This window comes from Rhincodon typus, chromosome 13 (assembly GCF_021869965.1).
Source record: "Rhincodon typus isolate 14 chromosome 13, sRhiTyp1.1, whole genome shotgun sequence".
In the NCBI taxonomy this organism is placed as follows: Eukaryota; Metazoa; Chordata; class Chondrichthyes; order Orectolobiformes; family Rhincodontidae; genus Rhincodon; species Rhincodon typus.
In genome coordinates, this window is record NC_063344.1 from 30,212,676 (window position 1) to 30,237,264 (window position 24,589).

At 40.2% G+C, this 24,589-nt stretch overlaps 1 protein-coding gene across 3 annotated transcripts in view; it reads right to left on the reverse strand.

Moving 5' to 3' along the window:
* The window catches only part of LOC109932882 (endothelin-converting enzyme 2-like), a 153,417-nt gene that overhangs the window by 55,496 nt on the left and 73,332 nt on the right, over positions 1 to 24,589 (reverse strand). For all 3 annotated transcript variants that reach the window (XM_048604271.1, XM_048604273.1, XM_048604272.1), the window contains exon 4: positions 22,753 to 22,968. In XM_048604271.1, coding sequence (XP_048460228.1) covers positions 22,753 to 22,968 — 216 coding nt within the window. The remainder of the gene's footprint in view (positions 1 to 22,752; positions 22,969 to 24,589) is intronic.

Sequence of the window (24,589 nt, forward strand, 5' to 3'; positions counted from 1 at the left end):
ATTATATGTTGTTATTGAGATCTATCTCTTGATTAAAAATATAAAACATAGGTACAAAGCTAGCCTGGAGCAATCTTTCGAGAGCAGGAAGACCGTGCTATTTTCTTGGTCTGTAGATTGTTAAGGTGCAAAGATGGCCTTTAGTAGAGTGATGTGCTCTTCCTGCTAGATGTGGGAGATTAGGGAGAGTTTCCATGTTACTTATGATTAGGTCTGCAGAAAGTGTGTTTGGTTGCCAATCCTATTGGATCACATGCATCGTTTGGAGCAGCAGTTAGAGGCAATGAGGAAATTAAAGGAGCTGGGGGGTGTAATGGATGGCAGTTGCAGGGATGGAGATAAACCATAGTATAGTCAGGTACATGGGTTACCTCCAGGAAAGGTAGGAGAGGGAGGCAAGTCATGCAGGAATCTCCAGTGGCTATCCTCATCTCAAACAAGTATGCTGTTATGGAAAATTTAGGAGGTGATGGACTCTCAGGGCAATGTAGCACTGACAGCCAGGTTTCTGGTACCGAGCCTGGGTCTAATGTAACAAGGGGTACACCAGGTTCCAAGCGATCAATTGTGATAGGGGACTCTCTAGCCAGAGACTCAAACGGAAGATTTTGCGGCCGACAGCGAGATATCAGAATGGTGTGATGCCTCCCTGGAGCCAGGATCAAAGATATTTTGGACAGGGTGCAGAATATTCTCAAAGGGGAGAGGGACCAGCAGGAGATCATTGTACACATTGGAGCTAATGACATAGGAAGAGAAAAGGACGAGATTCTGAGGAGAGGACATAGGACGTTAGGCAGGAATTTAAAAAGGTCCTCGAAGGTAGTAATATCTGGATTACTCCCAGTGCAACAAGCAGTAAGGGTAGAAACAGGAGGATAGAGCAGATGAATGCATGGCTGAGGAGCTGGTGCGGGGGAGAAGGATTCACATTTTTGGATCATTGGAATCTCTTCTGGAGTAGAAGTGACCTGTATAAGAAGGATGGATTGCACATGAACTGGAAGGGGACTAATATACTGGCCGGGAGATTTGCTAGAGCTGCTCGGGAGGCACAAAGAGATTGGGAATACTATACAGGGCCTGTTAGCTGCGGGGATTGTGACACATGCAGTATCTGCATACAATAGCCCTTTATGTCCTGTAAAGAAGCCTGATGGAAGTTCGCGATGACAGTTGATTACTGCCTACTTAATACACATGCTCCTCCACTGTCGGTGATCGTGCCTGATGTGGTCACTGTTATAGAAATTTTATCACACGGGCCAGATGCCTGGTATACCTTCACTGATCTAGCAAATGCCTTTTTCTTGACACCAATAGCCCTGGAATCACCAGGTCAGTTTGCTTTTACGTGGGAAGGTCGCCAATATACCTTTTATTAGCCACAAGGATATATACACAGCCCAACCTTATGCCATGGGCTAGTAGCACGGGACTTAGGTATATGTCTGCTGTCACCGGACATTCATGTAGCACATTATATTAATGACATCTTGGTCCACATACCAACGGAAACCGCAGTGGCAGAAGCTCTAGACACACTGGTACCACATATGCAAGATAGAGGCTGGGAAGTGAATCCGAAAAAGATACAGGGACCAGCACAATCAGTGCAGTTTTTAGGCATTCAGTGGACAAAAGGGGATAGAGTCATCCCTGAAAAAGGAAAGAATAAAATACAAGAAATGGCTGTTCCAACTAGCAAGACTGAAGCACAGAAATTTATAGGTCTGCTCAGATATTGGCACAGACATATATCTCACTTGACCACGTTACTAAGATTTGTATATGCTGTTACTCGAAACGAAGCTCAGTTTGAATGAGGCGATAAACAACAAAAAGAATTTATGGCCGCTAAAGAGGTTGTACCACTAACACTTCCCCTGGCCCCTCGGATACTTGACTTACCCTTTGAATTACAAGTATCAGTAGTACAAGATGTAGCCACATGGAGCTTATAGCAGAGAGAAAAGGGAAAGCAATACCTTTGGGCTTCTGGTCCACTAAACTGACTGAGGCAGCTAAGAATTACACACCATTTGAAAAGCAACTTCTGGCCTGCTACTCCACCCTAGTAGAAACTGAAGGGTAGTTGGACGAGGACAAAGTATTCCTCAGACCTGAATTACCAATTCTGACATGGATGTTATCTGACATTATGACCCACAAAGCCGGGAGAGCCCAACAAAACTTCATTGTGAAATGAAAATGGCACATAGCTGATTGAGCCAAAAAGGGTTCAGAAGGGGTTGCCAAACTCCATGAACAAATAGCTGAATACCCACCATGTGAACAAACTCTGAGTCCCGACCAGACCATAACGACATCTCCCATTCAATGGGGCATTCCATTCGAACAACTACCTGGAGATACTCATCACTGTGATTGATTCATTGATGGATCAGCCACCTGGAAGAACGACCAAAGGCAGTGACAAGCAGCTGCATTTAATCCCTTCACTCAGAGGATTATCCATAGTGAAGGAGATGGGGGATCAAGCCAGTACGCCGAATTGGCAGCTGTGGTCCTAGCGCTGGAAGAAGAGGGTCAGTGTTTGCACATTTACACTGACTCATGGGCGGTAGCCAATAGAATGGCTGTATGGATGCCAACCTGGCAGTCACATGACTGGAAGATTGCTGAAAAGCCCCTGTGGGGAACAGAACTATGGAAACAAATATGGGTGAAGGCACAGTACATAAAAATTGCTGTGTACCACGTTGAGCCCATATGAAGGATCACAACAATACTGTGAACGGAATAGTAAAAGCCAGAACGGTTGAAGATACATCCAAAGAGTATTACACTGGAAAACGGGCTCATGAAAAATCAGGATACATAGGGTAAAATGGCACTGTGTAATGGTCAAGAGATCGTGGTTTGCATTCACCTGCCAACCTGGTGAAAGGAGTCATTGGAAGAGGTGAAATATGTCAACAGGTAAAACACGTATCACTGTTGAAAAAGTCAATGGCACAAATCAAACAAGGAGACCAGCCTGCTCAAATCTGGCAGATTGACTATGTTGGCCCATTACCGTTACAACAACGATATCAATATCTGTTAACCATGGTGGACACTTACTCTGGGCTAAATAAAAACTGAAAGAACTGCGGATACTGTAAATCAGGAACAAAAACAAAGTTGCTGGAAAAGCTCAGCAGGTCTGGCAGCATCTGTGAAGGAAAAAACAGAGCTAATGTTTCAGGTCAGGTGGCCCTTCCTCAGAACATACTCTGGGCTAATGCTAGCTTTTCCAATACCCAAAGCAAATCTGGGTAACACTGTTAAAGGCCTAGAACAGTTGATATCCTACTATGATAAACCATCAGAAATACAATCGGATAATGGCTCACACTTTACAGGTCAACAGGTGCAGCAACTGGCTGCAGACGATGGGATACGTTGGATGTTCCACATTCCTTATTACCATCAAGTAGCTGGTCTTGTAGAATAAATGAATTAGTTATTAAAGCAACAAATTAAATTACTGATCCCTAATCATATGTTACAGGAGTGGCTCAAAATGCTGCCACAGGCATTGTATAATCTGAATAATCTGCCTCTGAAGGGAGGGACAACCATGAGTAGAATGTCTCAAGGGGGTGTCCAGTTACATCCTCCAAATAAACCTGCAATATCCGACAACCTTTGTGCAGGGGGAAAAGTGTGGGTACACCACCCACAACACCCGCCTAAGCCTGGTGAGATACTTGCCCATGGACAAAGTGACACCTATTTGATATTGATAGCAGGGCAGGAAGCAGAGTGTACAGACTGAGGGAAATTAATGAAAAGAGAGTGAGTTGTCAGATTACAAACTGATAAGATATGATTTCTTCACAGTGCCATGTGAATTTATGGGTGCTGCTGTGGATGATTCATCAGTTGGCAGCTGCTGTACCTAATCTCACAAAAAAGGCCACTGTGGTCATTAATTTGATGATACACCATATTGTTATATTATCTGTATTGATGATGATTATTTTCATTGTAACTGTAATTTTCTGGTGTAGGTTACATACTCTTATTATACGTTTTTGTGTGGCTCTCGCTGATTTGCGTCTACATTTGTAATTGTAACATGCAATATCATCAGGAGTGGATAATATAGGATGGGAAAATAGGCTGGGAAAGTTAATGATGATATTCGACAGCTGCATGACCTGTGAACATTATTTTACAGGCTGACGACAGCACAGGCAGCTTGTTTTTCTGTAGCTGTTTTCTATATTAGCATGCAGTTTTGTCTTCTGTATCTGCTTTCTCTGTGCTCTCTGTTTGTTACACTGTGTAAGAGAGAGAGAGTTTCATTCCGAGAGTTGGACTTCACCTCAGACCGAAAGCCTCCAGACCAGGCATCGATCGAGTGGTTCCTGGCAGGCAGAAGGGCGTGATACTTGTTGCTTTTTCTTTTTTCTTTTCCGTTTATTATTACCACTATCATCATTACTATTACTTAATAAACATTCATATTTAAGCAAATTGCTGTTGTCAAGTCTTCTCTTACTTAACCGAATCCAAAAGAACCACTTGGATACACCCTGTGATCCAAGTCAAAGCCTTCAAAAATGAGATAATGAGAGTCCAGAGGCAATGTGTTCTTGTTAGGGTGACTGGCAAGGCTGGTAGGTGTAGGGAATGCTGGACGACTAGAAAAATTGAGGTTTTGGTCAAGAATAAGAAGGAAGCATATGTCAGCTATAGATAGCAAAAACTGAGTGATTCAGTAAAACAGTATAAAAAGCAGTAGGAGTATACTTAAGAGGGAAATCAGGAGGGCAAAACAGGGACATGAGATAGCTTTGGAAAATAGGATTAAGGAGAATCCGAAGGGATTTGACAAATGCATTAAGGACAAAAGAGTAAATAGAGAGAATAGGGCCTCTTTAAGATCAGTAAGCCACATAGATGTGGAACCGCAGGAGATGAGGGAGATACTAAATGAGTATTTTGCATCCATGTTTACTGTGGAGAAGGATATGGAAGATAGAGAACATGGGGAAATAAATAGTGACATCTTGAAAAATGTCCATATTACAGGAGATGCTGGACATCTTAAAATGCATAAGGGTGGATTAATCCCCACCACCTGATCAGGTGTACCCTGGAACTCCGTGGGAAGCTAGGAAAGTGATTGCGGGGGCCCTTGCGAAGATATTTGTATCATCGATAGCCATAAGTGAGGTACCAGAAGACTGGAGGTTGGCTAACATGGTGCCGCTATTTAAGAAATGTGGTAAGGAAAAGCCAGGGAACTATAGACTAGTGAGCCTGACATCAGTGATGGGCAAGTTGTTGAAGGGAAACCTGAGGGACAGGATTTACATGTATTTGGAAAGGCAAGGACTGATTAGGGACTGTCAACATGGCTTTGAGCATAGGAAATCGTGTCTCACTAACTTGATTGAGTTTTTTGAAGAAGTAATAAAGAGGAATGATGAGGGCACAGCAGTGGACGTGATCTGTATGGACTTCAGTAGAGCGTTCGACAAGGTTCCTCATGGTAGGCTGGTTGGCAAGGTTAGATCACATGGAATAGAGGGAGACTAGCTATCTGGATACAGAACTGGCCCAAAGGTACAAGACAGAGGTTGTTAGTGGACGGTTGCTTTTCAGACTGGAGGCCCGTGACCAGTGGTGCGCCACAAGGATTGGTGCTGTGTCCACTGCTTTTCGTCATTTACAAAATGATTTGAATGTAAACGTAGGAGGTATGGTTAGTAAGTTTGCAGATGACACCAAAATTGGAGGTGTAGTGGACAGTGAAGAAGGTGACCTCAGAGTACAATGGGATCTTGATCAGATGGGCCAATGGGCCGAGGAGTGGCAGATGGAGTTTAATTTAGATAAATGTGAGGTGCTGCATTTTGAAAAGGCAAATCAGGGCAGGACGTAATGTTGCTGAACAAAGAGACCTTGGAGTGCAGGTTCACAGTTCCTTGAAAGTGGAGTCACAGGTAGTTAGGCCTGTGACTCCACTTTCAAGGAATTATGAACCTGCACTCCAAGGTCTCTAGTGAAGAAGGTGTGTGCTGTGCTTGCCTTTATTGGTCAGTGCATTGGGTATAGGAGTTGGGAGGTCATGTTACAGCTGTACAGGACATTAGTTAGACCACTTTTGGAATACTGTGTGCAGTTCTGGTCTCCCTGCTATAGGAAGGATACTGTGAAACTTGAAAGGGTTCAGAAAAGACTTACAGGGATGGTGCCAGGGTTGGAGGGTTTGAACTATAGGGAAAGGCTGAATAGACTGGGGCTATTTTGCCTGGAGCATCGGAGGCTGAGGAGTGACCTTACAGAGGCTAAAAATGTCATGAGGGGCATGGATAGGGTAAATAGACAATTTCTTTTCCCCGGGTTACTGGAGTTCAAAACGAGACAGCATCGGTTTAAGATGAGAGGGGAAAGATTTAAAAGGGACCTAAGGGGCAACTTTTTCACACAGAGGGTGGTGTCTGTATGGAATGAGCTGCCAGGGGAAGTGGTGGAGGCTCATACAATTACAACATTTAAAAGGCATCTGGATGGGTACATGAATTGGAAGGGTTTAGAGGGATACGGACCAAATGCTGGCAAATGGAACCAGATAATTTAAGTATCTGGTCTACATGGACGAGTTGGACAGAAAGGTCTGTTTCCATGCTGTATATTTCTGTGACTCTATAGGCAAGAAGGTATGTTGTTAGGGTTAACATTTCAAGAAGTGTGATCTTTCGAAAAATGATTCACCAGAAACGTTAATTCTGGTTCTCTCTCCAGGAGTGCTGCCTGAGCTATTTTTAGCATTTTTGTATTCAATTACACTTACTTTGTTATATATATAGATGTGAACTCAATTCTTTCGGGCACTATTTGGATACACTCACCATTTTCCATTATTGCACAGATGCACTCTGTCTTTAACATGAATACACCTTAACACGACTATCTAAAATTCAGTGAAAATGGTACAGGTGTGCAACTCTTAGCTCGTAAAATCCCAGGCAGAACTAAATTAACTAAACCAGACATTCTGTTTAAATGCAAAATTACAAAGGTGCCTTGAAATATACAATTTAAATTTAGTGCTAACATCAGAATTAGTGCAAATATTTTAACCTGTCAGAGGTGTTATTACACATCTCTGGAACAGATGAGACTTGAACCTAGTCCTTTTGGGTCAGAGGTAGGGACACTACCGCTGCACCACAAGATCTTACATTTAGTATATAATAAGACATCCAATTTTAAAATAAAAAATGGAATGTGGGTGGAATGAGTGAAAGTTGTGGCTCTCTGACACCCATGGGAAAAAAACCAAGGGGCAAACCACAGCAACTTCAAGAAAATACCAAATTCCTGTCATGACACGGTTTCATGCGAGACAATAACTGATCAAAATGATAAGTATTAAAAACTTTATCCAAGAGAACTCTGTTACAACACATCTTTTAAATCACAGAACTCTATTTGAATGAAAATTGTCTTATGTGCAAAAATGTGATAAAATTTACAGCATCCAGGCTTGAGCTGATGACTAGCCAGTATAGCCTTGACAGTGATATTTTTAAAAAATTAATTACAGGATGTGGGTAAGAAAACTTCTTCACGGTTCAAAGTGAAAGGGAATGAAAAGGCAAAAGTGAGAAGAAAAGTTCAAAAGGTTGAAGAAAATTATAGTCAAACAAGTAACATGAAGATGTATTCTTTTTATAAGTAGCAGGAAATTTTAAACTTTTATTGTAACTTGCCAACCAATGGCTCAACAACCTTTTGGAGACATCACTGCAACATGCTTGGTTCATCCATATTTATGGAACACATTGATCAAGCTAAATTCAACATCTTATAGGAACCACGGGATTTCAGGGCAAAGCTTGGAAATAGGTACAAACTTGATGGAGGTTGAAATGCAATGAAAACAACGTCTCTGTCCTCTCTGAAGTTGCTGACTATCTTGTTTCTTCTTGAATGCAAATCCAACCTCCCCACAAACTGAAATTTCAATCTCTCCAAAACAAAATGTCTATCCTGCCAGAGTAAAGAAACAGCCCTTACCATAGTCAAAAGTAACATCCAAAGTGGCAGCGACTATGCTCGGCAATCACTCCTCATCATTTGTCATCTGTCTTCAGCCTCTGACATGACTGATCATGTCATCCTCATCTAACATTTCTTCTTGGCAATGCAAGTAGCACCACCCTTGCTGATTCGATACTTCTCTATCCAAATATTACATCACCTGAAACAGCCCCTCTTCCTGCTAATTCACCATTATCCCTGGTGTTCCCCACCGATGTATTGGAAACTCCCCACCTTATTTTGCATCTAATGCTGTTTCTTGGTGAAGTTACACAAAAACACAGCATTAGTTTCCGCATGCAAAATTCTGTGGAGGCAAGTGAGATGGATTGGGGAGGGGAGGGTGTGGGTGGTAGGGGTGATGGTGTTCTCACCTATAAGCTGGAGAGTCAAAAACAGACCTGCAGAGCACTGGGGGAGCCTTTGCTTTGCTGTAAGGGTAGGAGGAGTGGCTCTAAACCAACCCCACTTTCTAAAACTAGTTCCCACAATCAGCCAGTAAGTGCCTTTGAAGGCAGAGGCCAAGACAGCAACAAACAGTCTGCACACATTTATTTGCCATGCATGGTAATAGGCCTGCACATTCCTAACCCAGCAAAGGGAGAATGAAGTTCTCAAATGGTCATAAATTATCCACTTAAGGTCTCAGTTGATGGTGGAATAGAAAGGCCAACAATGAGCCATCCTGCGCTAGATTTAACTTAGGATAGAGGAAGGAAGGTGGCAGGGTGTTCATCCACCAACCTCCACACGATTAAATTCCCTCCCCACTTCCAAACATGCCAATAGAGAGAGAAGATTCAGGTTCCTTTATGCTTCAATGATAGCTAGACCCTCTTCCCTACAATCTCTTTATCTCCAGCTGTCTCTAATGAGTCACAGTGTTTCTAAGAGATCCAATAACCAACGAATGGATTTTTTTCCAATCAAATATTGAGAAATAGAAGCCATTATTTTCAGTTTGCATCATAAGCCCTAATTTTTATCTACCGAGAGACAAACCGACAATTTTAACATCATAATTGACTTCAAGATGAGAATCTCAGCATATCTTCATCCCATCACCAAAACTGCAAATTTCTACCTCCATAACATTGCCCAACTTTACCTCTTTCTGCAATCATCAGGTGCACAAATTCATACATGCCTTTTGAATACTTGTCTAAGTATAACAATGTTTTCCTGGCCTGTTTTCCATCTTTGCCTTCTATATATTGAGTTCATTCAAAACTCAGCTGACCATATGCCAACTTTCACAAAGTCCCATTTACCCAACTATTGGATGCTGACTTGCATTGGCCCCTAGTCTGGTGGCCCCTGAAATTTTAAAATTCACATTTTTGTTCTGAAATCTTTCCAATAACCTCACCCCTTCCAACTCAGCAATCTCTTTCAATTTTAATTACCTCTTCATTGACAAATTAGTTGGTGATGGCACAATCTAGACTCTAGAATTCTCTTCTCAAACCTCTCACTTCCTTTAGAAAAAATTTTTAATACCTACCTCTTTGACGAAGCATTTAGTCATCAATCCAAATTACCCTTAATGTGACTCAGTGTAAGATTTTGTTAAATAACATTTTGCTTGAGGCATGTCAGGAATATTTTACTGTGATAAAAATGTCTCATCGTTGCAGACCCAGTTTTTTTTTATATTTATTCACAGGATGAGGGTGTCGTTGGCTAAGCAGCATTCATTGCCTATCCCTAATTGCCCTGAGGGCAGTTCAGAGTCAACTACATTGCAGTGGGTCTGGAGTCACGTGTAGGCCAGACCAGGTAAGGATGGCAGTTTCCTTCCCTAAAGGACACTGGTGAACCAGATTGGTTTTTTTCCCCTGACAATTGACAATGGATCCATAGTCATCATTAGATTGTTAATTCTAGACTTTTTTTATTAGTGGGATTCAAACCCAAATCCCCAGAACATTATCTGGGTCTCTGGATTAACAGTCCAGCAATAATACCACTAGGCCATTGCCTCCCCTTAGTGGGATAATATCAGGCTGGGGAAGTACAATTCTTAATTAGTATGCTCCATATTTCAGCATTACAACTACTAATGTCTACATCAATAACTTAGTACTTCTGAAATTCAAAGCAATTTATTTAATTTTTCAAACATCTCTAAACTAGAAGGCACAGTAGAATTGAAGGTTAGCCAGAAGCTTAACAAAGCATACAAAATATTCAAAGGAGCTAAACAAACTGGTTAAATTTAATGCAAACAAATAACAAATATTGAATATTTTCATCATTCATAAAGACTGTGATCAAAATTTAATTTTTCGATTGGAACGACCTTGACCTTCTGGCCACACAGAAACAAGTACCAGAAGCATTGCAAAGAAAAGGTGATACGACTAAGCTTGAGGAATAACAGGAAAGGTTCATGAGACTTACAAGCAGATTTTTAATTGGCCATCTGGGTGTTAAAAACCGAAATTATATAACAGCTGCACATTGTAGAAACTATTACATTTTTATGATTGAAATTAATGGAAATGAACATTGGGCAGTCTTTCTATTGGGCTTCTGAATTACACCATCAGTGTTATACTCAAATGGCATGCTGAAAATGTGGGCCATGGATTTTTTGGCTTAGAAAGGAAATTCTTTGAGGTGATCCTGAAGGAAAAGAAATGAAACGTGGTCAAAAATTAATCCAAATTTCTACTTCACACTAACCATGGGAGGACAAAGAATTAGAACTTTAGGAGTGGTGGATACTGGCACAATTACAACATTTAAAAGGCATCTGGATGGGTACATGAATAGGAAAGGTTTAGAGGGATATGGGCCAAATAAAATGCTGGCAAATGGGACCAGATTAATTTAGGCCATGTGGTCAGCATGGACGAGTTGGACCGAAAGGTCTGTTTCCATGCTGTACAGTTCTATGACTCTATGACTGGTTCTGAACTCATCAACTCAGAGACTGGACTTCCAAGCAGAATGGTCAAGGGAAAAACGTTGGAATCATTTCGAAGAGAAGTGTTTAGGATTGCTTAGGGTGAATGCATTTAGGTGGGCTGGATGGTCTGTTCCATCCTCCAGGATCTTGTGAGACAGTCAGTCAATGAAATGAAATGCCAGACAGAAAAGTTGTTTCAGACAAAAATATAAATAGGAATGTAGGACAAGAGTAGGCCATTCAGCCCCTCAAACCTGTTCTGCCTTTCAATGAGATCATGCCTGATTTCTGGTCTAACTCCATATACCTGCCCTTAGTCCATATCTTTAAATGGCTTTGCTTTTAAAAAAAAATCACTGATTTAAAATTAATAATTGATCCAACATCCACTGTTGTTTATGAAAGAGAGTTCCAAACTTCTACCAACTTTGTTGTTGTAGCAGTGCTTCCTAACATAACTCCTGAACGGTCTGGTCCTAATTTTTAGGCTTTGCCCCCTAGTTCTGTAATCCCCAAATCAGTGGAAATATCCCCAGTGGACAAAGTTTATCTTTATCTACCCTGTCTTTTTTTGTGAATATCTTGAAGAGTCGGATCACATTACCCGTTATCCTTCTAAATTCTGAAAAAAACAAGCTTAATTTGTGTAATCTCTCCCTCATGATTTTACTTCAGTTATCATTCTTGTAGACCCATGTTGTACTCCCTCCTAGGCCAAAACATCCTTCCTAAGGTGTGGAGCCCAAATTTGCTCAAATTATTCCAAGTGGGGTCTAACCAGGGTTTCATATAACTGCAGCTATCCTTGATAACACAGCGTGGAGCTGGAGATACACGGCAGGCCAGGCAGCATCAGAGGCGCAGGAAAGCTGACGTTTCGGGTCGGGACCCTTCTTCGGGTCCCGACCCGAAACGTCAACTTTCCTGCTCCTCCTCCAGTGGAGCCTGCTGTGTTCCTCCAGTTCCATACTGTGTTATCTCAGACTCCAGCATTGGCAGTTCTTACTGTAACTGTATCCTTGTACTCTCGACTTCTCGATATAAAGGCCTGCATTCAGATTATTTTCTGTTCACTTCCTGTTGACGGTGAAGGCAGTAAGCAAAATGAGCTTCTGCCCTCAACTGGATTTGATTTATTCTTGTCCTAAAGTTTTATTAAATAAAAGATGTGTACAAATTTTGAGATAAAACTTCCTGTCTCAACATTGACAACCACCAGGGAGAGAAATGCACTTACACAATTTGAACAGTAGTCTTCTTTATATATTTTCTTCCCTTCTTATTAGAGGTTACAAATTTACATTAACCCAGAAAACTTCAAATAGTGCTTTTGTTTTTTGCTTTGCAAGGCAAACGTCAGCATGAAATCAAATACAAGACCCAGCTATAGTCAGTTTCATCTACACCATGGAGGTATGTACTACAATTAGATCAATTCCAGAAAATTGCAGACTGAAGTATCACGCTGATTTCAAAAAAGCTTGCGTGCTTACATGGAGTTTCAGGCAGATGATTTCTACTGCATATTTACCAAAGATAATTTATACTCTTTGGGACTAATCACATGCTACTGCAACATTTTACTCATGCATCTCCTATTAAACAAGCTATAATTGAGCATGTGTTAATCGAGTTAGAAAGTACAGGAATAAATTTTCTATTTTAAAATGTTTGTGATAATGAATTGCAGCCACACCATCATGCACTCTAATTTCACAGAATCCCTACAGTGTGGAAATAGGTCCGTTGGCCCAACAAGTCCACACCGACCCTCAGAGCATCCCACCCAGACCCATCCCTCAACACTATGGGCAATTTAGCATGGCCAATCCACCTAGCCTGCACATCTTTGGACTGTGGGAGGAAACCAGAGCACCCAGAGATGGGGAGAATGTGCAAACTCCACACATACAGTCGCCCAAGGGTGGAATCAAACCCATGACCCTGGCGCTGTGAGGTAGCAGTGCTAACCACTGAGCCACCGTGCTGCCGTCTCGGAGAAGCACATTCAAAGGTTTGTTCAGTGGTTAGCAAAATGAGGAGCTCGTTTGCACTTTACTGCTGCTAAATTACATCACACCTATCTGATACATTTGTTGTGTGTCTTATTTATATTTGAGATGAATTAAAAGTGAAAAACAATAACTTCCCAGCAGGGTAAGCATTGATATGTACTCTACATTTACACACTACTGACCCCTTAGTTACTGATGCTTGGGATGTGTGTCTGGCCTGAACAAAACTTCCTGTTGCAAATAACAGTTGGAAGGAAACTGAAGCAGTAGCGAAAAAGGAATAAGATGGAAGTGAGCCAAGGCAATACAACACAGTCAATGGTAGGATTGAGATATTAAGCAGAATCATTGGCATGAGGCAGATGTAAATGAAGTCAAAACATAAAAGATAGCAAATCTGATTTGTGGCAGTTCATAGCTGTGTTTAAAACAAAAATTGTTGCCAAATTTTAAATGAACAGGAGTTAAATGGATAGTTTTATAAATGAATGGTGATATTTTAGGAAATTAAATTTTGAAACATCTTCCTTACAAACCCAAAGGGTTGATTTTACAAATATCAAATCATGAGCAAGAACTTACAGATGATTCATTAAAAATTCCTAGGAGTATTGCCTATGATTTTGCTCCCTTTAATGCAATTTTCCAACATCATGCATTACATAGGACCAAAAGTTCCACATTTAATTTTTATTATTTCGAAAAACAACATTTCTAACAATACTAAGAGGGCGCAGAAATGAAATAAATTTTGGGGTACAAAAATGGTATATTACTAGTTTAGGGAATTGGAATTTGTGATGTAGTTCAACTGCCAGAAATTCAACTGCTCTTAAGCGCACGATAAATTTTAGTAAAGTTGGCTGTTGCAGTCTATTCTCATCGTCTAATAATTTTGCAAATATTTGCAGAGTGAGAAAAAAATACTGTGCCAGCAATTTTATCACTTGCTTTTCAAATGCAGCGGATTCATGTCACACATGTAGAAAAGGGGCAAGATATCTCCTTGCCTATCAAAATAGAATGGCAAGATTTGAATACTGCATGCTTCATCGAATGATTTCCTTTAACTAAAGCCAAACCTGATTGGCTGTTGTTAATAGTGACTGACTAATGACTATTTTCATTAGGGGCAGGATTTCTCTCAAGTTGATAGTTCCAAGATGATGCACCTGGCAATGGGAACAGAGCAACCCTCGATTAGGATCACTATAACAAATTATCTGTTCCTGACAAATCCAACCCAGCCAATTACCACCCCAACAGTCTACTCTCGATCATCAATAAAGAGATGGAAGGTGTCATCGACACTGCTATCAAACAGCACCTGTTCAGCGATAACCTGCTCAGTGACACTCAAATTGGGTTCCACCAGGGCCACTCAGCTCCTGACCTCATTACAGCCTTGGTTCAAACATAGACAAAAGAGCTGACTTCCAGAGGTGAGGTAAGAGTGACAGCTCTTGACATCATGGCTGCATTCAGTCGAGTGTGGCATTGTGGAGTTCTAGCAAAACTGGAATCAATGGGTATCGGGGTAAACTCTCCAGTTGTTAGGGTCATACCTGACACATAAAAAGATGGTTGAGGTTGTTTGAGGTCAGGCTTCTCAGCTCTTGGACATCTCTACAGGAGTTTCTTAAGGTAGTGTCCTAGGTCAAATCATCTTCAGTGGTTTCAATGAACTTCCCTGCATCATAAGGTCAGAAGTGGGAATGTTCGCCGATGATTGCACAATGCAACAAGATCTGGACAATATCCAGGCTTGGGCTGACAAGTGGCAAGTAACACCCATGCCACACAAATGCCAAGTGATGACCATTACCAATGAGACAATCTAACCACTGCCCCTTGGCATTTAATGGTGTTACCATCACTGAATTCCCCACTATCAACATCCTGGGAGTTATCATTGATGAGAAACTCAACTGGACTCACCACATAAACACAGTGGCCACAAGAGAAGGTCAGAGACTAGGAGTACGGCAGCGAGAAACTCACCTCCTGACTCCCCAAAGCCTGTCTACTATCTACAAGGCACAAGTTAGGAATGTTATGGAATACTCCCCACATGCCTCCGTGAGTGTCGCTCCCACAACACTCAAGAGGCTTGACACCATCCAGAAAAAGGCAGCCCGCTTGATTGGCACTACATACGCAGGCATCCACTCCCTCCTCAACTGACACTCAATAGCAGCAGTGTGTACTATCTACAAGATACATTGCAGAAATTCAACAAAGCTCCTCGGACAGGATCTTCCAAACCCACGACTGCTTCCATCTAGAAGTGCAATTGCAGCAGATACATGGGGTCACCACCACCTTCAGGTTCCCCTCCAAGCCATTCACCATTCTGACTTGGAAATATTTTGCTGTTCCTTCACTGTCACAGGGTTAAAATCCTATCATTCCTTCCCTAATGGCATTATGGGTTAACCCACAACAGGTGGACTGTACCAGTTCAAGAAGGCAGCTCACCACCCCTTTCTCAAGGACAACTAAGGACAGGAAACAAATGCTGGCCAGCCAGCAACACCCACATCCCACAAAATGAATAAATAAAAAATTGTACTGCTATTTTTGGGAGTAGTCAGAGAAAACCGGCTCCCACCATTTTGACAATAATGACAACATTTCAAATTTCTATGCATTTTGGGCACTCTGTGTAAATGTTACTTTCATTTTTTTCTTTATGAAACACTCAGCAATCCAATACCCAACCCAAAAGGTCTACAACATTGTAGGGCAACATTAATAAATGACCAGCCATCTTGGATCTTTAAAGGCATCCAGAAGGGTTTGGCTTCGGCCAATCCTGTAAATCTTGTAATTGCTGAGTGTGAAGTCCTGGTAAAACAAATAACAATAGTAGCCTCCCTAATTTACAAACAAACAACTTACAAACATTTTCCCATACAGTGGTGTCGTTTTAAATATTGACACACAATACAATCATTTCCTGTCCTTGAGAATGCTTGATTTATAGTGTCCTGCGCTGTGTTCCAATTTACTTACAAAGCAACTTGCAAACAGACTTTGGAATGGAAATCATTCGCAACCTGGAAACTGCCCATATTTTAGTTGAATAAATACCAGTTGCACTCATGCACTGAACTGAAGGTTCCTAATGTCTGACAGTGACAACTTGAACTCAAGCAGTCCAGATCTATTGGCTGTCTCCTCTGAGGTGAAAGTTTGCATTTTGTATAAGGCAAATAGAAATTTACCCCTCACCTCTGGAATCAAACCGAGTGAACCTCCTGCAAACTGCCTCTAATGCAACACATGTAAGTATATTCATGGATAAAAATGAAATATTACAGACACTGTAACAGTTAAAATGTCAACATTTTATGTTTTAGATATAGAAACACAGAAGATAGCACCAGAAATAAACTATTCAACCCGTCAGGCCTGCTCTGCCATTCAATTTTATTATGGTTGACCATCGACCTCAATTTCCTAATCCTGTCCTCTCCCTCCATCCCTTGATCCCTTTGGACACAAGAGCTATATCTACATCCTTATTGAAAACACAATGTTTTGGCCTCAACCACTTTTTGAGGTTGTGAATTCCACATGCTCACCACTCTCTGTGTGAAGAATTTACTCCTGATTTTAGTCCTAAAAGGTTTACAGCTTACCATTAAACTAAACCTATCTAGTCCTGTTAGAATTGTGTGCCTCGCTCGGTCTAAGCACCCTATGATCTGGATGTCCTTGTTTGCTATGATTTGCCTGTACTGCTCATAAAACGAAACTCTTCAATGTACTTAGGTACATGTGACTTCAATAAATCAAATCAAATTTTATAGGTCTCTACAAAATCTCCTGTCATTCTTCTAAACTCTAGTGAATACAATGCTAAATGACTCAATTTCTCTTCATATGTCAGTCTTGCCACGCCAGGAATCAGTTTGGTAAACATTCGCTGTACTCCCTCGATAGAACATAAGAACTAGGAGCAGGAGTAGGCCGTCTGGCCCTTCGAGCCTGCTCCGCCATTCAATAAGATCATGGCTGATCTTTTCGTGGACTCAGATCCACTTACCCGCGTTCTCACCGTATCCCTTAATTCCTTTGTTGTTCAAAAAAAACTACCTTTTTTTTTAAAAACGTTTACTGAAGTAGCGTCAACTACTTCACTGGCAAGGAATTCCATAGATTAACAGCCCTCTGGGTGAAGAAATTCCTTCTCAATTCAGTCCTAAATCTGCTCCCTCTAATCTTGAGGCTATGCCCTCTTGTCCTAGCTTCACCTGCCAGTGGAAACATCCTCTCTACTTCTATCTTATCTATTCCCTTCATAATTTTATATGTTTCTATAAGATCCCCCCTCAATCTTCTGAATTCCAATGAATATAATCCCAATCTACTCAGTCTCTCCTCATAAGCCAACCCCCTCAACTCCGGAATCAACCTAGTGAACCTCCTTTGCACCCCTTCCAGTGCCAATACACCCTTTCTCAAGATAGCCAGAAGATCCTTCCTCAGATAAGGAGTTCAAAGCTGAAAAAGAGACCTTGCAGTGCAGGTTTATCGTTTCTTGAAAGTGGAGTTACAGGTAGTTAGGATAGTGAAAAAGGCATTTGGTATGCTTGCCTTTATTGGACAGTGCATTGAGTAGAAGAGTTAGGAGGTCATGTTGCAGCTGTACACAACATTGTTTCGGCCACTTTTGGAATACTGTGTACAATTCTGGTCACCATGCACAGGAAGGATGTTGTGAAACTTGAACGGGTTCAGAAAAGATTTGCGAGGATGTTGCCAGGGTTGGAGTGTTTGAGCTTTAGGGAAAGGCTGAATATGCTGGTGCTATTTTCCCTGGAGCATCAAAGGCTGACAGGTGACCTTATAGAGGTTTATAAAATCATGAGGGGTATGGATAGGGTAAATAGACAAGATCTTTTCCATGGGATGGAGGAGTCAAAAACTACAGGGCATAAGTCTAAAGTGAGTGAGGAGAGATTGCCTAAGGGGCAATTTTTTTCACGCAGAGGGTGGTGCTTGTATGGAATGAGCTGCTAGAGGAAGTGGTGGAGGCTGGTACAATTGCAACATTTAAAAGACATCTGGATAGATATATGAATAGGAAGGGTTTAGAGGGTTATGAGCCAAATGCTGGCAAATTGGACTAGATTTATCGTGGATATCTGGTCTGCATGGATGAGTTGGACCGAAGGGTCTGTTTTCGTGCTGTACATTTCTATGACTCTAAATCTGCGCACAATATTTCAGGTGTGGCCTCATCAATGCTTGCACAAGTGCAGCATGACATCCTTGTTCCCATTAACAAATCCTCTCATTATGAATGCCAAGACACAGTTTTTGTTCTTTACTGCATGCTGAAGTATGTGCTTACTTTCAGTGATGGGTGCACAAGGACACACAAGTCAAATTGAACATTCCCCTCTTTCAATTTACAGCTATTCAAATAATAATCTGCCTTTGTTTTTGCTCCCAAAGTGAATAACCTTACACTTATCCACATTATACTGCATCTGCCATGCATTTGCCCACTCACTCAGCATGTCCAAATCACACTGCAACATCTCTGCATCCCCCTCAAAGCTCACCCTTCCAGCCAGGAATTGCAAATTTTGAGACATTACATTTAGTTCCCTCATTGAAATCATTAATATGTCATTGCTGCGTGCCATTCAGAAAAAAAGAAATTTATTCCTACTCTTTATTTCCTGTCTGATAATCAATTCTGTATCCATCTCAATACACTACTCCCAATCCCATATGCTTCAATTTTAAACATTAATCTCTTGTGAGGAACATTATTGAAAGCCAAGTCCAAATAAACCACATCCACTGGCTCATCTTGATCATCTCTCCTAGTTACATCCTCAAAGAATTCATCAAAGAACCAGTATGTTTTTCAAGCATAATTTGCCTTTTATAAATCCATGTTGACTGTGTCTGATTCTACCACTGTTTTCTAAATGCTCTGCCATAAAATCCTTGATAATGGATCCTATCATCTTCCCTACTACCGACATCAGGCTCACTGGTCTATAATTCCACTTTCTCTCTACCTCCCTTTTAGCTATCCTCTAATAAGTAGGAACTATTCCAGAATCATGAGAATCTTGGAACTTTTAATACAGATTCCATTAGGCAAAACACAATGACACCAGGTAAGCACATACAGTAATATTAGGAAAATGGCTTTTGTTTTCTATTCCATGTATTTATTGATTGAAGTTTGATAGGAATTCTTTCATGTCGCAACATTTTCATAACTGTCGTTACACAGCTTTTAGTTTATCTATGAAATTTTTGCTGACGTAACAACTAAAGTAAATTTTAAATCGTAGTGGAACAAAGAACCAGTGCTGCACATGTTGTAACTGAAAGAAAAATATGCAGGTTTGTATGATCCAGTGCACCTAAAGATGCCAGGCACAGTTTAGTTAATGAGGAATTCAAAGATTCATTTAAGCCTCCAGCTTCGCACTGCCAAAAACTCTTCAGATAGTGTATACTAGTCAGCATATTTTTCTTAGTTGATTCATGGAATGTGGGCTTTGCCAGTTGGGTCAACATATATTCCCCATCCATAGTTGCCCTCAAAAAGTTGTGGTGTGCTGCCTTCCTGAACCATTGCAGTCTTTGCTGTAAGTTCACCCACAATGCCGTAAGGGAGAGTGTTCCATCACTTTGACCCAGCAACATTGAAGGAATGCCGATATATTTCCAATTCAGGATTAGGATGGTGAGTGGCTAGGCTGCAGATTCTGATGTTCCTTTGCATCTGCTGTCCTTGACCTGCTAGATGGTAGTGGTCATGGGTTTAGGAGGTGCTTTCTAAGGAGGCCTTGTAAAATTTCTGCAGTGCATCTTGGAAATGGAACACACTGTGTTACTGTGCATCTATGTGGAAAAAGTGAATGTTTGCAAATGTCCTGCCAATCTAGATGGTGTCAAGATTTGTGAATATTGTTGGTGCTGCTCTCGTCCAGGAAAGTAGGTAATACATTATCACACGCATGACTTATGCCTTGCAAACGGTGGACCGGCTTTGCGGAGTCTGAAACTAAGTAATTTCTCACATGATTCCTACCCTCTGTCCTGCTCTTGTAGCCACAGTATTTGTGACTAATCTAGTTCAGTATTTGGTTAATGGTAAACCCCAGGATCTTATAGTGGGAGATTCAGTGATGGTAATGTCATTGAAAGTGAAAAAGTGATGTTTAGATTCTCCTTTGTAGAAGATTGTCATTCATGACACACAAGTGCAAAGCAATGTTACTTGTCATTTGTCTGGCCAAGCTAAAGTATGGAAAATATGGACCAGTGACTGCATGCTGCCTTCGCTATTCACTTGTTCTCTTAACTACATTAAATTTCTTCTTCCTGTCATTATTAACATTAACAACTTTATGTCATCTTTTGTTTTGTCTGTTAGCCCTTTACTTATTATTCTCATCCCATGCTTGCATTTATTTTTCCATTTTGTCCTTCCTTTGTTTAGTTCATCTTTTTTCCTGTTCAAGGGTTATTGCTAGAAGTGTTGGATTTGACATGTAAAGGGTTGCCAAATCTTCAGAGTTCTATGGGAGTTTCCAGGCATTGAAGACTAAGCTCTGGGACATGGCTTCAAGGAACCAGGGTTATAGAATAGTTTTAAACATGTTGAATTTGAGGGTTAAAAAGAAGAAGATTTACCAACAGTGAAGAATCATCCAATGGATAAGAAGAGTCTGCACATTTTCAAGTTGCCAGGGGAAGGCATCTTAATCACTGTATTTGCAGTACACCATACAGATCGTCATACCTGCTCCACCATTCAATAAATAATGGCTGATCCATGACCTAAATCTATATAACTGACTTCACTCAAAATTTCTCATTAGCTTAAAAATATTTATTTAGCTGATCCAGTTCAGTTTCTGGTCAATGGTAGCTCTTGCTTGATACGTACATGGAACCTATGCTACTTACCACTTTTCAGCTCGAGCCTTAATGTTCTCAAGAACTGCATATGGATAGGAACAGCTTCAATATTTGAGTCGCCAACACTGTGCAATCATATGCCAACAACTCCACTTCTGACTTTAAGCTGGGAGAAGGTAATTAATGATGAAGCTTATGATGGTTGAGCCAAGGATGTTATAGCGTTATAAAGTAATACAGCACAGAAATGGAACCTTTGGTTCAACAAGTCCATGCCGAATATAACCCCAAACTAAACTAGCCCCAATGCTTTCAAGTGCACATGCCACCCACATCCTGGTCCCTAACTCAAAGCTGTCTCTTCAGCAAACAAACTATTTCCTGTACTGAACTCAAAGATTATCATTCTTCCTGCCCTCTTTACCTACATAGACTTGGAAGATTTCAATACAAGGCTGTTGCTTTATTATTAGCTAGATAATAATACATACAAAATTAAAAATTATTCAGTCATTAGCATTAAGCCAGAAAAATATTTCCAATCATGAATTACTAAATAATTTAACTAACTGAATAACAAATTTTAGATCATTTGCACTGAATGACACAATCTTGTGGATGAACACAACCTCACTGATCGCATTTTGTCTCTTTAATAACTCTATAGGATTCAAAGCTTCCTGCATCATAATTTACTTTTCCAGCAACTTTGTTTTTGTTCATAATTTACTTCCTTTGATTGTTGCTAAGTGACTTTAAGTATTCCTTCTTAAGTCTACTTTCTTCACCCTCCATTCCACCATTCCATCTTTTCCCCTAAAATTTCCATTTCTGTAAAATGTCATAACTGAGGCCTGCTAAGTGAACGAACTGCAAACAAGATTTAGCTTCCTTTGCTTACAAGTTCAGTTGCAGAAGCATGAAGATTATTGGTGACATCATCTTCCATTCATGGTGTCCTAATATGATGCAGACTGGGCTTTGTGCTTAATTTTTTTTTGTACTAAAGTCCCTTAGGGTGATTTCTCTAAGCACAAAAGGCCACCATCGTCTCCAATTTGGCAGGCATGCTTGTCACAAGGCCTGTATCTTTTACTGTATAGTTTGTCCACTGCGAACTGAAAATGTTGATGCATTAATTACTTCTCTGCTTATTCAGATCAACAGTAAATGAAACAATTTAATAATATCCATGCTGTAAGAGCACTTAACATCTTTTTATATTTGTGACTGACAGTATAGTTGGGCCAAACACATTGCCAAATTCAAAGCTTCACAATCAATATAAAATTAATTAAAAACAGTCAAAGGTTTTCAAAATTGTACTAATTTTTCCATTCCATGATAGCTACACTGAATTCCTTTACATTTTCTTTCTGTACTCTCAAATTTCAAAGTATTACCTTATCATTTCTGTTTTACAAGAGGGGGTTTTACCAAGATTTATTGTTTAATCATGCATTGGAGGCTTTTTAAATAAAAACATGTTTGCAATAGTTCAGTTCTTGAATGTAATACTGCAAGCTAGACTGAAACCTGTCATGAAAAATAGATCTTTGTTTATTACGTGCATTCTCTGGTTACAAGTATCACAATGATTTCTAACCAAGTATGTTTTGCATTTAGCATCGCAAAACATTTTAACAAAGCAAGTTTTCCAATCATCATAAATAAAGCAGAAAGTTACATTTTAAATGGTAAAAAAAGTGTTAACTGTAGAGGTGAGCATAATGAGTAATGGATCTCAACAATCATGTTTATCATATTAATCTGCAATAAATATACATGATAAACAAGAGGCCTTATCAAAATCACATTCAGTAATAATTGTACCTTTTTCTTTTTACTTACCCAAAAGATGTTTCATAACTGCCTGGTTCTGGTCCCATAAACTATTAAAGGTATTCCAACGTGACCTTCCATCAGGCAATGGATTTTTCTTTATCCATCCACCGCAGGCATATTGATAAAAGTCATTGCAGGGGTCCACTGAACGGTCTAGGGATTCTGTTATTTTAGCAGCCACCATAATACAAGTTTCAGACAGACAAATTTTATGTGAAGGATCTGCAAAATGAAAAATGCATATAGACTTCCCTTTCACAACACCAATTAATAAATGAAAAATGATAAATTAATATTGAGGCTTGGTCATTTTCCTGAGGTGACATATAAAACAGAATTGGAAAATTTCTACATGACTCATGCAATGCACTATTCAATTCGATGAAATTGGTTAGAAGAGATAAGTCCAATGTTGAGCAAGGAGAATACTTAAACTGAACTTCAAATAGCTAGATTAGGAAACAATGTAGCCAAGAAGCAAAACTGATATTTGAAAGATAGGTTTAGTAATACTATTATTAAAATATTATTTTCCAGCAATTGCTATAGTTATCTTCATATTCCAATGCATCTAGATTTCAATTACTGCATTATCGATGTTACTTTCAGTATCAGTCCTAAGCTGCAAAATCAACTAAAAATTACATTTCGATAAAATGTTGAAAGCTTAAAGGACAGAAACAGGTGGTACATGAAGTGCCATCATATAGCATCTCAGGGGCTCCTGAAGTGGTTCCATAGCCGATGAAATGAATTGTAGTCACTATCATAAGTAGGAAAACACCGTAACCAGTTTTCCCGCACAACAGCAATGTGATGAATGACCAAATAATTTATTTTAGGAGTGCGGATTAAGGAATAAAAGTTTGCCCAGATCACAAACGCATTTTTCAAATCCTGAATGTCACATCTTATAAATTAACACGAGACTACATAATAATCTATCAGCAGCCATCCTCAGCAGATCTTTCCTGGTCTCTTCCTGGTGTTTGCACCTATCAATGAAAGTTTTGAGCCAATTAGATTAATTCTATGAGACATACAAGTAAGAGGTGAAATCAATGAGCATGGATAAATTTGCAGACCCTGACAAAATTGTAGCTGTGGTACTCAAGAATTTACCTATGCTCCTAGTTAAGCAGTCCCAGTGCAGTTACAGAGGTAAATAGACAATGCAGAAAAAGGTCATGTCCATAAAGAGCAGAATAAATCCAATCCAGCCAATTACCAGTCTATTAGTCTACACCCAGTTATGAAAGTAATGGAACGATTCATCAATTGTGCTATCAAGTAGTATTTACTCACAATTTGCCTCTTCAGTGTTGGTCAGTTTGGATTCAGTCAGATCTGCAACAACTCTCAAGAGGTTTGAAAGTGTTGACCGCTTGATCACTACCCACTAGCCAGAGTGAATTCTAATTGTTTTTTCAAAATTTCTCTCATGGGGCGTGGGTGTCATTGGCTGGCCAGCATTTATTGCCCATTCCTAGTTGTCCTTGAGAAGGTGGTGATGAGCTGCCTTCTTGAACCACTACAGTCCATGTATTGGGGGTTGACCCACAACGCTTTTAAGGACAGAATTCCAGGATTGGAATTCCAACACTGAAGGAATAGCAATATATTTCCAAGTCAGGATGGAGAGTCGATATTCCTGAGGGATCATCCAGTGAAGCTATATGGGTGGAACTGAGAAATAAGAAGGGGATGATCACCTTGATGGGATCGTACTTTAGGCCCCCAATAGCCAGTGGAAGATTGAGGAGCAAATATGTAGAGAGATCTCAGATGTCTGCAAGAATAATAGGATTGTAATGGTAGGGGATTTTAACTTTCCAAACATAGA